This window comes from Vipera berus (genome assembly GCF_964194415.1).
Source record: "Vipera berus genome assembly, chromosome: 3".
NCBI classification, from domain to species: Eukaryota; Metazoa; Chordata; class Lepidosauria; order Squamata; family Viperidae; genus Vipera; species Vipera berus.
This window is the reverse complement of record NC_138204.1, coordinates 53,358,595-53,371,744: the sequence shown is the minus strand read 5'-3', so window position 1 is coordinate 53,371,744 and position 13,150 is coordinate 53,358,595. Positions and strand designations below refer to the sequence as shown.

Below are 13,150 nucleotides of genomic sequence, written 5' to 3'. Positions count from 1 at the left end.
AAAATGACTAAGTGCAAGGAACTAAATGCTACTTACCTGCCATCTCGATCCCAGTCATACACTTCTACTTTTATGGTTCTGCAAAAAATGACATTAGCGGTCAAGTTGCAATTCCTATTACAGTTTTCTTCTGAGAAAACCACTGACATGAAAAAGTGTCAAGCTGTGCATTAGAGATGGTATTTTTTTTCTTTTTAAGAAAGCTGAGCAAGTAAGCCAAGTGGGATTTAGGGGATACTGTATCAACACTATTCCAGCTACCCTAAATAGGACAAAATCTCCTAAGTAAGCCTACAACCGCCCTTCTTGCCTTTTCTGGATAAGCATCTTGGAACCAATGTATTAAATAAGCACATGATTACAACAAAGTCTCTCACCATGTAGGGAAAACAGAATTACCAGGGGGCGAACTACTCCCTATCTTTATTCTGACTCAACATAGAACATGATACAATGATACCACTTCCTTGCTAGCCATGTAATAGATTATAAGGGTGCCAGATTTTTTTTAAGATGAGCCTTTTTTGCTTCCTCTGGACCATTCTACTTGGTAAATTAAAGTATGTCCTTTATCCAGAGAGTTGGGATGCCCAAGATGATACATGGTTCTATTGGGAAAATGGCTGCCTACAATGTGCTTGAAGGGACTCATTAAAAGCTTAATTTAGACAAGACAGAGAATCTCTCTCTCTCTCTCAAAAAGGGCAGTAGAGTTAATTTTCTTAATGAGGGGGTTTATTGATAGGGTCTCCCCACTTAAAATTAATCCCACAGTTTGGGAGTTCTCTTGGTCCTAGTTTGTTAATTAATGTTCAGATAACAGCTCTGGCCAAAAGGTTTCAGATGTAGAAAGGCAACAAAGTTACTCTGTTTCAAAAGAGGAAATGAAAATAAAACAGCATCATTAGCAATAAGCATCTAGGCAGAAATCAAAATAATTTTCTTTTAAACCCAGGCTCTACCAGGTTTGTGTCTTTGGATCACTTTCCTGCCAATACATAAAACCGGAAAGTTATTTTTCTGTGTTCCAAGATGAATAGCTGCAAATTAGCCAGCACATGTGATGTATCATTTTTGTGATAGCACCCCAAAATACTCAAAAAAAGCATTTTCTCTCTCTCTCTGAAGGTCTGATTTCCTGTCTTTTTTAGCCTTTTCTGGCAGGTGAAGACAACTTCAGACAGAATTTTGATCAGCTCTGGCATTTTACACTGCATTTGTCAAGCAATAACATTCTCAACTTTTAGTTACATGTGATTTCTTTGCATCTATTATCAGCTAATTATTTCTGTTTTCCCGTGTTTTTGTAATGTTTTAGTTACTTGTATGTTTCTCTGTGAGATTGAAGGATGAGATATACATTATTGTATTAAATGCATATAAACTGTTGTTTGTCTTTAAAGTATGAGGAAAAAGGGAGATTTCCACACATGTATTTTATCTATTTTGTCTGGGTTACATTGGAGAGATGTGAACCATTTAAATGTTACTAAACAGACAGGCTTCTGAGACAAAATTTGCCAATGGCTGGTTGATATTGTTTAATCCCAACAGTTTAATATATGTCTTACAAGGATTCCAGAGGTATTTGTTGTTCCCAAGTAGGCAATGGGGACACTGGCACTTTTACCCTTAACTCCAATGCAATTTTCAATGTCAGGCACTGGTTATTCTCAGTAAATACTCCAGCCTAGTGGCTTCTTAAACTCTTGTTAGCAAAATGACAGTGATTAAATTGCCTGTGGCTGTATGTATGCTGACAGGTGACATGTGAATCCTCAGAGGCACAGGAATGAGTGGAGATGTCAGACCAGACTTGAGTTCCATTTGGAGCTCATTTGCAGAGACTGCCACATCCCCTCACCCTTGCCCACTTCTGTGACTTGAGAATTGCTTTCTCAATATTTTCAGTGCTTCTTGAAGTCAACCAAACTTCCAAACTATTGCACACACCAGCAATTTAAAGAAAAGGCTCATGTTTATAAAAGCAAAGCAAAACAGAAGAATGGCAAACAATCCCAATATTTCAACTAGATCAGGGGTCTCCAACCTCAGGTCCGTGGACCAACACTGGTCCGTAGCATGCCAGCAAGTGGGCCGCACAAACAAGCAAAGCTCCATCAGGATGCAGCAGTATTCAAAACCACACCCCCGCTTGTTCACAGAAAACTCTTTCTCTATGGCATTGGTCCCTGGTGCCCAAAAGGTTAAGGACCTCTGAACTAGATTATAATAGACGAGCAGAGATGGGCAACAATGGAAAAAAAATCATTCTTGAAAAAGGTAAAACTTTAACGAGTATTCACTGAAGTCAATAAACACAACTGATAATAAGTATTCTATCATTCTGTGAACTAGGAGAGATCTCACGCACAAATGCCCTGAAAATGGCAAGTCACACCCTGGAAACTAACATTCAAGAAGAGTGTCCTTTTACAGCATTGAGCGCCTGGAGACTGATTCCAAGGTTTTTCATACAATTACTGCATTCTACAAAATGTATTCAAAGTGACTGATAGCTTCAGTTTTATTCCCTTCCCCAAAATGGAGAATAATCCTTTCTTAAAAAAAACCAAACCTGAGGTGATTTTGTTGGTAAACAACAATTCAGAGAGATCAAGTGAAGAATTTGCTGAGCTCCACTAAAGGCTGTTTTCTAAACAGTCAAGGTGGGTTTGGAAACCTTTTCTTGGGTTGCTTACTAAATGCATATGTGTATACTTTAGAGTGTAGAAATCTGGGGAGATTTTGAAGAAAAAAAAATACAGTGAATTGTGTAGAATGCAGAGATTTGAATTATGTTCAGTACATTTGATCCTGGACAGATAAAATAAAACCTTCAAAAAAATCAGGAATTCAGATGTACCTTTGTTTATTCTTAATTTTCCTGATATATTTTGCTGGCAAATTTCACAACCAAATCTTAGACAAACCAAATTCATTTATATTGTTATTCCACTTCAACTTTTCAATGTTGACTGAAAACTTGCCATTTGATTTTTACTGCTAGCATAAACAGTATGCACCATTCCCTCAGTAGGATTCTGTAAGTAAAGTTAGGAGTACTGCAACTGGAAAACAAGGTGTCCTTGGTAAATACAAAAGCTCCGACTGTCCCAAAACCTAAAATAAAAGCAATCCAAGTATAAACACAGATTTTTGAGGGAAAATAGTATGATGAGTCCCTGGGAATTGGGCAGCATATATATTTAATAAACTATTATAGGGATGGAACATGTCTTGTGTGCACATGAATAACACAATTGTCACATAGCTGGGACTTAAAAGACATCCAGGTTTCACTTATATCCAAGCTTTTTGCACAGGATCTCAAGGGGATTTGCATCACACAACTTCCTATTTTCCCCATACTACTTTATGAAGTAGGTTGGGTTGAGAATAACTTTCAATGAGCTTTCATGGCTGAGGGGGAACTACAATTTAAATCCCCAGCTCCTGGTTCAGTAGCTTAACTGTAAAAAGTATTCACTGGTTCTCTGGATCTGCCTCTGTAAACTCTTCAATTTCTTTCTCCCAGTTTTATATCTACAGTTGGTCCTTGAATTCATGATGAAAAGTGGCTTATAACCAATCCTTGCACTTACAACTGTTGCAGCATCCCTACAGTCACATGATCATTATTCAGATGCATGGCATCTGGCTTGCATTTAACAACAACTGGTTGCAGCATCCTACAGTCATATGATTGCCATTTGTGACCAATTGGCTTCCAACAAGCACAATCAAAGGGGAAGCTGGCAGGAGGCTGCAAGTTGCAGTTGTATGAGCTACTGCTTAACAAGCAGGTGATTCAGTTAATGACTACAGCAAAAAGATCATAAAATTGAGTGCAGTCACATGAGGCCTCACTTAATGATTGCACCACAATGAATTTTCTGGTCCTTATTGTGACTGTAAGTCAAGGACTACATATACTAGCACCCGAATTTACTCTTTTTGTTGTTTTCTCCCATTTTTTTCTCTTTGTAGGTTGTTGAGTTTTCCCCCAATCAGTAGGTCTCTTAAAAGGTAAAGGTAAAGGTTCCCCCGCACATGCATGCTAGTCGTTTCCGACTCTAGGGGCCGGTGCTCATCTCTGTTTCAAAGCCAAAGAGCCAGCGCTTGTCCGAGGACGTCTCCGTGGTCATGTGGCCGGCATGACTAGACGCCAAAGACGCACGGAACGCTGTTACCTTCCCACTGTAGTGGTCCCTATTTTTCTACTTGCATTTTTACGTGCTTTCGAACTGCTAGGTTGGCAGAAGCTGGGACGAGTAACAGGCGCTCACTTGTTACGCGGCACTCAGGATTCGACCCGCCAAACTGCCGACCTTCTGATTGACAAGCTCAGTGTCCTAACCCACTGAGCCACCGCGTCCCTTATGTAGGTCTCTTAGAGGGTGGTAAATGGTTAAAGAATGGAAAGCAAATGAGAATAAAAGGCTTTCAGATTAGATAAGTATGCAAAAAAGGGTCTGTCAAGAAACTGCATCAGGATTGCAGTTTTGTTTTATTTCAAATGTTGATAAAGTCACCAAGATTTTTGATGATACTAATTTACTCAAGTTGATAACATCAAAATAGGATTAGAGAGAGCTTTCAAAAAATCCCTCCCCCTCTGTTGAATGGGATTTAAATTGAAAATCCAGTTCAATGTAAACAAGTGCAAAGCAATGGCACCCTCTTGCAACACTTCCTGCTCTCAGATTTCATATATACAAAAGTGGGGGCTGAGTTGGCAGTAACTGATCAGAAAAGATCAAGAAAGGGAACTTGGAATCAACAGTTCCATGAAAATGTCAACCCACATTAATCCTTGAAATCATTAGGAAGGAAACAGAAAACTGCCAATATAATAACCATGTACCCTCAAGAAGCCTTGGGCTGAGGCAGCACTAAAAATAACCATCTAGTTCTATTTACTGCACCTCAAAAAGAATATTATAAAGCTGGAAAATAATATAAGAAAAGCAGTCAATATTATAAAGAACCCAAGAAGCAATTACAAGCACAATGAAGGAAACCACAATCATGGGGAACAACATATATAATTTTGATTTTACACAAAAGGGAAAAAACCAGTCATAAAGATGTTTGGGTTGAACTACTAGACTATTATTTTTATAACAACATTAGGCATGGGAAATAAGATGGTGATATATACCATTTTATACTGTATAGAAAATATGATAGTTTCTCCAACAATATTAGATCCCAAAGTGATCTAATTAATATTACCACTGGAAGAATTCAAGACTTTCCTCAATAAAAGGAAGTAATTATTTACCCAACAAATAGTTTTCTGTTATCATATATGCCTACTGGCATTGAATTAACTGGTTTTCAAAGGGGAGAAAACAATTCATGGACGATTGGACAACGAATAGCTACACATGTTAATGCATCCACAGATTGTTTCCTTGAACAACAGGGAGTAATCTTTTAGTACAACAGTGGAAGAGGAACAATAGTGGAAGAGGGCATCATCCCCATATTTTGTTTGTGAGCTTTTAGGATACCTCTGGTTGTAACACAAAATGCTAAGATAGGGGAGCCTTTAGCCTCAAGCCTGGCAGTATGATTGTGTTGCTCTGGTTACAGATTATAGAGGAACAGATTTCAGAGCATGGCACACCGGAGAATATGCCAAATAAAGGTATCTTTAATTCCTCCTACTTTTATAAACGTCGACTCTTCAGATAGCAAGGATTTGTAGCAGCTTTATAATTCATCCACTGGACTAGGAAAAGGTTAATATTTTAAAGCATACTTTCAATCAGGAAACAGAATGAGACTATTGCGTCTGTTGTCTTGATCTGTGACTAGCTTGGTCCCAATGTCATACGTTTCCATAGCAACCAAAGCTAAAAATATACCATCTAAAATGGGGGAAAGGCCCACGCAGCAGTCAAAACAAACTAAATAAAGATCAAATTGGAATCATAATGAGGAAAAAGTAATTTTAATAATTTTTCTGGACTTGTTCAGGAGGTGATGAAACAAGATGGAAGAAAACAACAGATTCTGGGGATAGAAAGCTTGCAGTTCCGTCAACCACTGTGGAAAAGAGGCTCAGCTGTGTTGGAAAATGGGATTCCTCAGGCCACATTTCCATATGAGTGTGATCAAGTGAAAAAGCATTTATTTCTCCAATAATGATTTTGGTTTAAGATATCTGGCATTGTGCACCAGACAGTGGTCCGGATTAGGAGCCTCATATGGCCTAGATTCAATGACTGAACAGATTACAAATATAAGTAAACCCAAACAGAGTGACATATACATACGCTTTACTTTAGCAAATAGTTAAAAATGAGTCCACTTGCACTTTTCATAGCTCTGGGGTAATGTATCAAACACCAGAAGGCAGAAGAATTTAAATTTAAGATGAAAAAGTATTGGGTGTTAAAAGTAAACTTTGGCGACAATGTTACAATACTTAAGGATAATATCATGATATAGGATACCCAAAAGCTATCTTGATATTTGTTATCTTAATTATTGATAAGAGCAATATGAAGAAATTTGTTTCATGGTCAAGAGAACAAGGAAAATATTGAGCTTTATGTTCAAATGGGATATTCCTTGTTTGAAAAGAATCGTATTATTCCACTGTCATATATTTGTTTCACAGGAATAATAAAGACTTATTTTGCAGTGTTGTTATAAAGATTACAGTAAACTGGTGGAATTTTTTCAACTTCCTAAATTATTCCATGCAACCACATATTTTGACTACATACATCCAGTTAAGTGTCAGACTTAATCTATCAACTTACAAAGACTCATATTCAAGTCTTTACCAATCTCATGTTGGGCCATTTGCTCTCTTATTCTAGTCTACCTTAGAAGATCCTTGTTATAAAATAAAGAAAATTAGAGGATCCATATAAAATGTTCTGGACATACCAGAGAAATTGTGATTTATAAATGCAAACAATAACAACTGTACCTTATAGGAAACTGATAGCCTAAGTTAATATCCTTATGACAAAGTATAAAAAAAAATATACTGGGAAATACAAAAACTGAACCTGTTGTTATTAAACTCCCCGCAATTAGGTAGCTCAAGGAATGTCCACCAGTTTCTAAACTTTTCCAAACTCTACTTTGGAATTGCAACTGGAAGCCTAAGATGAAGCAACTTTTTATCAAGATATTGTCCCAAAACAGATCACTTGAGCTGAGGCAACATAACCAAACAGCATTCTTTCATACAGACCTTAGAGGCATGTTCACATGTGCATAACTATTTGTCTCTCTCTGCACACACACATGTATGCATATACAACATACACTAAATTGCAAGTATAGTAATCAGGTAAACAGCTTTTCAAGCTCTGTTCTCACCTCATGGATGTAGCCACTGACATGAATTAGTAAGCCACAACAAATTCTGAATTCCTCCAAGAGAAGGGAATGAAGAGGGATGGTACTGCTGAGCTGGTGACAATAATTAAGGCTGATCAAGACTTTTGTAGCCATCAAAGAGTCTCTCATTTCTACTCTAAGCAAAATAGGATAAGGATCAGGCAGCATCAAGAACAGGCTTAATGAAATAGCCTGCTACATTTATAGTACTATTATTCTAGCCTATCATTTGGGAATTACCTTTTATCTCAAGGAGGAATAATATTAGTGATGCCGGTTTCATTTTTCATAAACTTGTAGCTAGAAAATTAGAGGCATGATTTCTATATACGCAGGAAGATTGCATAGACTTTGTGATGACTTTGATCTGCATCTTATCAAAGCACAGTATCAGGATCCTTTATTTCTATTCTTGGAGGATATACACTTAATTAGCAAATAAAATAAAGAAATACAAATAAGTCTTGGTAATCTATTATCTGTATTAAAAGTATAACAATGATATTTGGATTAAAAGCATTTTTTAAAATTTATTATTTTCATACAGCTAAGAAATATCCACTGGCTTATTTATATTTATTCAACTTACCGGTACATTTATCCAAGAAAATTAGGAAGCACACCTTTATTTAGCATTATGGTCAAGAGCAGGACAAAGTTATCATGAACTTGGCTTAATACTCTCCTTTATTCAGTCAGTACAAGCCAGTGAGTAGTGACATTTCATTAAAAGTCATCTATTATTTTGTGCACATTAGAAGTTATAGTTTAAAATCTGTCAGTTATGAAAATAGCCATCGGTTATTTGTTCTAATTAACTAAAGCTTATTTTATATTAAAGAGGTGCATGATAGCCTGAAGCTCACATAGCTCTAAATTATGGTTTAATACACATAGCTCTAAATTATGGTTTAATATTATGTCCTAACTGAGCCAATTAGTATTACTTCCCAGTTTCTACATTTTAGTGCAAACTTTCCCCAATCTTGTACAAATCAGACAGTATAATGGAAAAAAGCAGCCTTTTACATAAATAATATTTCCCTCCCAATTGGCTCCTAGAAAAACTCATTATATCAGCACCCTCTCATTATCTTGAAGACAGCCAAAAATCAATTATCTAGTTTTATTTGGATTTTCTTTTAATGTTCTCAATCACATGAGTTTCAAACCACCACTATACAACCAACCGCTGAGTCCCTGAAATTATTATAAAATGAATAATTTTCAAACTTGTAAAAAATGGATCTGATGTAACATAGATTATTATCAGCACATTATGCATGTCTACTCAGAATAAATTCCACTAAGCTTGACAGAGCTTAATCCCAGTGTATATACAATATTCATGCATATACTACTCTTGGAGTAAATTCCACTGAACTCAGAGAATAGACAACTTTACTATTTCAGTTTTAAGGAGACATATTCAGATTGCAGCTTATCTTACTGCCTTCATATCTTATATCTTACTGCCTTCAATAAAAAAGAATACTAAATATAGGAATCACATGGATTTTACAAAAGAGAACTTGAAAAATGTAGCCTTTTGGTAAGGATGCCTGTATTCAGATGTTTAGAAACTAGAAAGAAAGCGTCTTATGAAATAAAATGAACTCTTTACAAATCATTCTCTGATATCAAACATTTGAAAAGATAATTTAAGAAGGTTAAAAAAATGGACTAACACACATTTTTATTTGTTTCTTAATCTAACAGCACAAAAAGAATTATATCATAAGATCAGTGAACAATTCAAAATCTCAGGATCCAACTGGCTTTAACTAAGCAGTTATCACTTTTCCCAAAAAATAGAAAATGCTGGATTAACATTGGGAAATGTCTGTCACCTTGCTGGATGATTAATAATGACTTCAGAATTTAAGTTTGGAGAAAGTCAAGACCATAGATGAAAGTTTCTTCCTTTGTGTATACTATAAAGGCTTCAACTGAATGCACACATCCTATTTTTTTCAGTGAGGCTTATTTCCAATAAGAATATACAGGACTGCAACTTTCAAGAGTTTACTTTGAAATCATACGTACATATAGCAATGAAGAACTGTAAAAAGAATTGGGGACAGGAACCAACTTGCTGCATAGGCTTCTGCAGCCAATAGGGGTCAAAGTTCTCTCCCTCTCTTTTCCACATTTCTGTGCCTAGCACTTAAAAGGTTTACAAAACATAAATATGGTTGCTAATTACTTCATTAGTGTAATGTTTTCTGTGTGGGCTCATATTTCTAAAGGCTGTTTACCTCCTGGGAAATACAACCACAAAGATCTAATTCAGATGGCTTTTGTGAAACGATTGTGATTAAATATTTTGCATGGTTAAACAAACAGTCCTCCGGTAATGCCAGCATTTTTCCATGATACTATGACAATATCATGGAAAAATGCTGGCACTACCGGAGGAATGTTCTGAGCTACAGCTTTGGATGGAAACCTTGGCACGAACCATGACAAATATTCTGATTTATTTTCTTTTAGTAAGTATTTCGGGATTGCATGTTTGTTTAGCACTTTATGGCTGAATTCACGCAGCACACTTACCCAATAAACCTGAGCCATGGTTTATTCAATGTTCTAATTCTCATAAATCACTTAATTAGAGGCTATCTATCCATATAAGGTGGATTCACCCAACATGTGCCTGGTTAATCTGTGGTCTTTTAAGTCATGAGAACCCAGCTTAAGGGTGAATGCTGGCTAAAGAAATTCAAATCATGTATTCCCAGTCTGACTTTCACCTTTATCATGAATACACCAGGTAGATTTAGCAAGCCACTTTTGGTTACAATGTACCTATCCAAAACAGTAGTAGATAATATTGCTAGAATCACAACCAAATAATATAATTTATGTTCTAGAGATGTTTGAAACTTCTTAAAAATATTCATCATCGTTTCCAATAATTTAACAATAGTGCTTAAGGGAGGGAGATGGGCAGCTAAGAAAAATATAAAAATAAATAAAGTAGGTTCTATCTTTATCAATAAATAGAACTCACAAAGGGTGGGAGCAGAACACACACACACACACACACACACACACACACACAGAGAGAGAGAGAGAGAGAGAGAGAGAGAGAGAGAGAGAGAGAGAGAGAGAGAGAGAGAGAGAGAGAGAAGATGCCCCTGTTCAGGAAGGTGAAAGATCTGGGGGAAAATATCAAGCAATGAAGGATGGAGAAGATGGAGGAAAAAGCAGATTTAGTCCCCATCCTTTTAGGTTCCATTTTGTAAATAAGGCAGATTGCTGACCACTTTATAGCTAAATTAATGAGTGCAACTTTTCCAGAGAAGCTAGGGTAAATCCATATTCATATATTAGTTTATTAAAAATGGATTTTAGTGATATTAAGCCATAACTACAAACCACCATAGCTGGGTTCTCTGATATAATGGGTAGGCAACCTTTGGTTTATGGGCTGCACATAATCCTGAAGCAACAAGATTTTGAAGTTCAGCACCATATTATTTGTTTGGAGTTTTCCCCAAAATTTTTTAGGTGGGAACAAGAGTGGGGGCCCTCTGGGAAGCAAACTATCCTCTTTCTGATCCTTAAAATCTCACAACCACCCCAAATAGTTCTAAATGTGTCAACAACATTTAGCAATTGATCAGCTCAGTTTCAACAACAATTTTTCAGGACACTTAAGGAGGTATGGAAGAGGGGGGGGGAGGGAAATGGGAATAATTTGCTTCCCAAAGATCTCCTATTTCCCTTTCCCTTTCCACCCCCAGGAAAAGATTGGGAAAGTCCATTGACACCAATTGCAGACCTCTATATCAGTCATCTCACACAAAGTTATCCATCAATATGGCTTAGTTCAATATGTGAACCAATCTTATTCAAATTAGTTACAAAGCTTCATGCTCCACATGGCACATTTGCCAGCATAAACACAGCTGGTGTGAAGATACAATATGGAAACCAATTTTCCCAAGCCGCTGGATTACTTAATAATAAGGTATTCTAATTAATTATGGAAGGAAGTGTTAGGGACTGAAGGCTTAAATTCTTAACACTTCTAACTTTTGCCAATTCAAAATACTACATACAAAGTTGGTGGATAAATTAAATTCTCACAGGAAGTTTAGCTCCATTAGGTGAACATAGTAGTAGAAGCAAGGAAAAAAGTCAGACCCATGTAACTAAAGGCTTACTTTAAGCCAGTCTCTGCAGCAGATGAGAATCATCTAAAAGTGCAACTATGACATTTTAGGAAAATAAATCTATTGTGAATAAATAGATTTTCTATTCATTTTTTATTTATTTACACATTTCTTAGATCTATGTTTGCCTCTTCCCAGGAGCTCAGGGTGATGTACATAGCATTGCATCCTATGGTTAAGGCTGCACCATGACAGAGTGAGTGGCCCCAAATCATCCAGTCAATTTCCATGGCAGAGAGTTGGCTTGAACCAGGGACTCATCAAGCCCAACTCAACACCTTCATCAGAACACCATCCTGACATTTGTATGAAATTAATTAAGAGAGGAATTTTATTTGCTTTCATCTCTTCAAAATCTCTTTTAAGAAAAATTTACAGGGAGTTGCATTAAAAAGGTGCTTTTTAAAAAAAAAAAGAATTTAAATTAAAATCAGTATAGTTTTTTTTTTACTTTTCTCCTGGAAAAGTCAGAGGGCATTTCTTGCTTTTGATTCTTACAGAGCTTTCTCAGAAATAAGTTGCGTTCTATTAACACAAAGCACTGATGTGAAAATAGTATAGAGGCCTGAGCTGCTAATCAACAGGAAATATGCTGATAAAAGCTACGGTTAACGCGTAGTTCTCAAACGAACACAGATGCAGAGATTCAATTGTGATGTAGGAAATCATCAAGCTTAGTGAAGAGTATATTGCCCTGATAATGGAGCCAATCATCCTTGGGTGCTCTTGAGGACATCCGTCATCAGCAAGACTCTCGTTCCTGAATTGAAACAGACCTTTGCGGTGGACTGACAGCCGTGGCAGATTTTATCAATGTAGTAGTAATCTATTGCCGATGCTTCTCCCAACAAACCTGTTATACTTTTTGGGTTCATTCCCATCCATTCATCACTCCCTAAGTACATTTCAGTTGCATCTGTGAAGCCAGGAAACAGCCTTCCCAGGGGAGCCCTCCCAGCTGCTCCCCCCTTTTGTCTTTTCACTAATGCTGACAGAATAACAGCTCCCTAATTTAGAACAGCTCTGAGGACTGTCAGTGTTTTTTAAACCCCCTTCAGAATCTTTAGGGAGGAAAAGTCTTTTGTATCACTAAATTCCTGGATGTGACAGCTTCTGCCATGTTCGGTGCATTCATGCAGCCATGGAAGTTGTTGAGTTTAATATATAAAGTATTTAGATATTAATATGAAATATTAAATATGTATTTTCTGCCCATCTATACCTACAGTAAAGTGAACCCCAGTCTGGGGACAAGTCTTACCTATCCAAACTATCTTTGCAGGAAGCTCCTTGCCCCCCATTAATTTTTTCTACAACCAGGTCTAATAAATTCATCCTCAGCTTTCTTTGTGGATTAAGTCAAGGTCCAAGGTTGCTAATGGGTGCTTACAAGTAACTCTAGTACATTTTAAGCATGTATGACAGGCTTTCATTTTCATTACAAATGGTAATACCTAGCCAACTTTGACTGATCTAGAAATCTAAGCATGGCTGGCTCTAGTTTGTCCCAGATGGCTGAGGAACATCTGGAGTCTAGGGATATTGGCTAAACTAAAGGGGGCTGTTTGTAATTCATTTCTTCTAAGCCGATCTTTTCC

The 13,150-nt window shown here is 36.8% G+C and overlaps 1 protein-coding gene across 2 annotated transcripts in view; it reads right to left on the bottom strand.

The window, feature by feature from the left end:
• Positions 1–13,150, bottom strand: part of CPNE5 (copine 5) — a gene marked incomplete at its 5' end in the record, with an annotated part of 154,332 nt that overhangs the window by 40,959 nt on the left and 100,223 nt on the right. For both annotated transcript variants that reach the window (XM_081324931.1, XM_081324932.1), the window contains one exon: positions 37–78. In XM_081324931.1, the coding sequence (XP_081181057.1) occupies positions 37–78 (42 nt within the window). The remainder of the gene's footprint in view (positions 1–36; positions 79–13,150) is intronic.